Below are 4,076 nucleotides of genomic sequence, written 5' to 3'. Positions count from 1 at the left end.
TTTTTTTCTGCTGTTTCAGCTGTTTTTCTGCTCCTTTGTTTTTTTCTGCTAAATTAAACTTTTTTTTTGCTTCTTTCAGTTTTTCAAATTGAACTTGCATCAACAGTTTTGCTCTTCAACACTTTCAGCACCATTTCAGCATCAAGTTTTTAGCTGTAAGTGTTCACACTAGTATTTTCACAGGAAATTTTCTCCAGTCCAGAAAGGCTGCCACAGTTAACTAAAAATAAAAACGATTTTAACTCACTTTTACAAATGGAGACAAAATTCTGGTAGCAGATATTCACATGAAGAAATTTTTTGCCTTTTTTAATAGTATGGTCAAAGGTGCTTTGTCTCCAGTGGTACAATAAAAAAAAAAACACTCTGAGTGTTGTCGGCCACTCGTGGAGATAATTTGCATGACTGTAAAGTTCATACATGACAGGTAGTCACACCCAGCATTCCTCTGTCTGAGAGTTGGGGGGAGGAGTGGCGTCCCCTCCTCCGTCTTTAGGATCAGGAATGATGATGAGCAGAGGAGGATGATGAAGTGCAGACACACAGCTGATACAGAGATAGTGGTCACAGCAGGAGGCTGATGGGAATCAGAACACTGAGCAGGACAAACGTCAAATCAAGTGGAAGATCTTCGACTCTGAAACAAAACTTTAGTTCTCTTGGAAAAAAGCAACATCTGTGGAAAAACTAGTTTACAAAGATTTGCTAAAACAGACAGGTTTCTCTGTATGTTTTGAAGAGTTTGACCTTAAAATGAAAAAATTAAGCTTTCAAATAAAACCATGTTTCCTATGAAACATGGAGCGTCTCAGTTTTGAAGCTGCTGCAGTGCATCGAGCAYGAGGAACCTTTCATCTGTGCAGGCAACAGTAAAAGACTAACACTTCTCAATCAAAAGCCTTTGAACAGAATAACCAAAACATGCAGCTAAAACCAGTCAAGGATGGCTTAAATGATCCAGGAGCTCAGATCTTAATCTTACTGAACATGAAAACTGCAGCAAGGAGACCAGTGGCGGATCTAGTATTTTTCTGAGTAATGGGCCATCAAGGGGCCACAATACTCATAGAGGGGCCAACTTGTTCAGCATGCTTGCACACAAATCGCTGGTTTTGGTATGTTATCACATATTATATGTATTTTACCAGTCACATGCTTAAACACTTGTAATTTTAAAACAGCTTGCATTAAATTCTCCTTACCAAATGTACATGCATTTTACAGTACATAGATAAAATACTCTCAAACACACAGCATGTGAGAGAATCCAGCCACCTTTGGAGGGTTGAAAGACTTTTTCTGCAGGATTGTTCAAATTTTAAGAAAATAAAAAACTCATGCTGGATGTTTATCTTTTGGCTCATTAGTGCCCCTAGTGTTTAGCTATGGAATTGCGCCCAGCATTATTACTCTTGAGCAAAGGACAGATGAGTGACAGGAAGTGGCACTTCAGGGGGCCAATCAAATTTCAGCAGGGGCCAATGCCCCTGTGGCTCCGCCCCTAGAACCGCCCCTGGAGGAGACATCATCCATCTAACCTGTTTAAACTACCTAAAGGAGATCACCTGGTAGTAGTGATTGTAGCAAAATGCTACAAATTAAAGGAACAGTAAACCTTTAGTATACATAAAGTTATAATACCCAACCCTGTTTCTCCTGCAGTATTTGCATAATCTAAGGGCTTGCTGTTATTTAAAGTGAACTTTTCCTTGCTGCAGCTCCAGTTTGTTGTCTTCTGTTTGGCTGTGAGTTCAGCTTTGTGTTTACTTTGAACCCAGATGTCATCCTGCCCGTAAACATCTCCGTGTTTGGTCAGTTTATTTGACGAACACGAGGCCTGCGCTTAAAACGGTCAAATTAAATCTCCCAAAGCACAAGGCAGCRCTGCTAAAACAAAACAAATTTTTTTATTAGAAAACCCTGCGGGACTCCTATCACTCATACATTCAGCTTCCCTGATGAGTTCAGCTCAGTGACGTTAAAGACTTAAAGACAAAAATGCTGAAACTTTCAGCTGATAGGAAGACGTCTTTAAAATAGTGCAAACAGAAAACTTGCAGTGTGAGGTAGAGATCGGCGTCACAGGAAGCAGCTAAATACTTGATTAAATAAACAAAACAAAACAAAACATTTAACAGCACCAAGATATGAAAAAATTAAAAATATGAGATTTGGGGATTTTTCTAGTTAAAAGTTACAAAACAAAACGAGTCAACACAACTCCAGTAACACTGAAATAAATGAGAAAAAACAACCGTAATAGTGTCTGAGCCACTAAGAAATATAAAATTATCTGAAACATTGCCATTATTTAGGTACAAAATGGTTCATTATCAGTAAAAACATTTAGTTTTGACTTTTTTTTTAAAGCTTCAACTTGCTGCAACACGAATACATTCAGGCGGTCGTTATGAATAGACAACATTCAAAAACAATCATAAAAAGATGTGCAAACATGGTCTGCAGTGCAAAGACAGCAGCAGGTTTCACTGAAACACTGAGGTAGATTTGTGTTGTTGTATAGCTGGAGGTAGTTTGAATCAGTGAAACCAAAGTCCCGCTCCACCCTGAAGACGCATCGTTTCTTTTAAAAACACAGACCTGAGAAACGGAACACTGGCTCCAAATCAAACTGTTCACAGTTCACGTAGAACAACACACCGTGTCCCGAGTTGCATTAGAAATGTGTTTTCTTTACAGCTGATRCAAGCAGAAACCAGGGGAGGCTCAGAACTGATGGTACCGGTTCAGAGGAGCCCCGTTCTGCAGGCCGTACAGACCCTTGGCTTGCGGGTGCACGTATGCGTTCTGACTGGTCGGCAGCAGTGCATCGAAGACGCTTTTATTCGGAGGAGCAGATTGCAACATGTGGTCCAGGTCCACGATTAAAGGCGGGGCTTGRACCGAGACCTGTCTGCTGGGGAGGAGGGGCCAGTAGGGGTGACCCAAGAAGTGGCCCGGCGCCAGAGGAGAGCCGCTGTAGCCGTAGAGAGGGAGTCCGCCGTGCAGGGGCAGCAGGGGGGCGCCGTTGAATCTCATGCTGGGCGGGGCGACGGCGTTGGGGGGTGGGTACTTGGAGTAGGAGGTGGGCAGCTCCCAGGGGGGTGCGAACGTCTCCCGTCTGGACGATTTCTGCAGCGGCGGCCTGTGGCCCTCGCAAGCCTCCGACGTGGGCTCGTAGCTGGGAGGAAGACGCTTCGCAGAGTGCCGCACTGCTTTCCATTCCTCRTCAGAGGAGGAGGAGGAGGAGGCAGGGCTCACAGAGCTGGCGGAGGCACTGAGGGCCGAGGAGGTGTACCGAGGCCGCTCCTCCTCCCCCCAGCAGTCCCCCACGGCCACGTCTCCGTCCCCGGAAGCGTTTGCAGGCCGCAGGCTGTGCAGCAGGGAGTCGATGGCGAAAGACAGCTCCAGCTTGGGTCGAAAGGGGTCCCCCTGCGGCAGCGGGAGGTCGGCTGGCTGCGCAGGAGACAGGGAGGTGGCGGAGCTGGCGGGCGGCTCCGACTCCGGCGTGTACCCCTGCAGGATGTAGGGCGCCAGGTCCTGAGCGAAGATGGTCTCGTCCTGGCGCGACACGGCCGTGTTCTGCCTCTTCAGGAGCTCCAGGGGGACGCGGCTCAGGTCCACCGTCCAGAAGTTACCTTTTCCCTGAGGTTTGCTCGGGTCCTTCAGCACCTGGAGGAGGACAGAGGCACGGGTTCTGGTCAGACCACTTCCACGAAAACCCATCGGGACGACAGTGGAAGATAAGAACAGGGCGATCCCCAACTTTCTCTCAGAACAGTAACATTTCCTTTAAAGGGATCCCCGATTAGTTGTAACATTAGACTTTATTTGATAAACATTTATTTTAACTGTAAAATAAAGACTAAATATACTGTAGGCTGTTTGGTTTTGTAATTTTTTAAAAACATATTTTAACACGGATGGAGCCATTTTATTTACACGCAAAGCATTCTGGGTAAACGATGACGTGAATAGGTCCTTGGTGTGAGCGAGCTATATCCACCCTGAAGGTTAATCTTGGACAATATCTGATGATCGACTCTTTTAAATGAAACCAGAGAGCGTTGACAGAG

General features: G+C 45.3%; 1 protein-coding gene across 2 annotated transcripts in view; it reads right to left on the bottom strand.

Moving 5' to 3' along the window:
- Positions 1-1,881: 1,881 nt before the first annotated feature.
- Positions 1,882-4,076, bottom strand: part of foxh1 (forkhead box H1) — a 12,630-nt gene continuing 10,435 nt past the window's right edge. For both annotated transcript variants that reach the window (XM_014018757.1, XM_014018758.1), the window contains one exon: positions 1,882-3,672. In XM_014018757.1, the coding sequence (XP_013874211.1) occupies positions 2,728-3,672 (945 nt within the window). In that variant the 3' untranslated portion in view covers positions 1,882-2,727. The remainder of the gene's footprint in view (positions 3,673-4,076) is intronic.

This window comes from Austrofundulus limnaeus, unplaced genomic scaffold (genome assembly GCF_001266775.1).
Source record: "Austrofundulus limnaeus strain Quisiro unplaced genomic scaffold, Austrofundulus_limnaeus-1.0 Scaffold201, whole genome shotgun sequence".
NCBI classification, from domain to species: domain Eukaryota; kingdom Metazoa; phylum Chordata; class Actinopteri; order Cyprinodontiformes; family Rivulidae; genus Austrofundulus; species Austrofundulus limnaeus.
The sequence above is the reverse complement of the archived record's forward strand: the minus strand, read 5'-3'. Positions and strand labels throughout refer to the sequence as shown.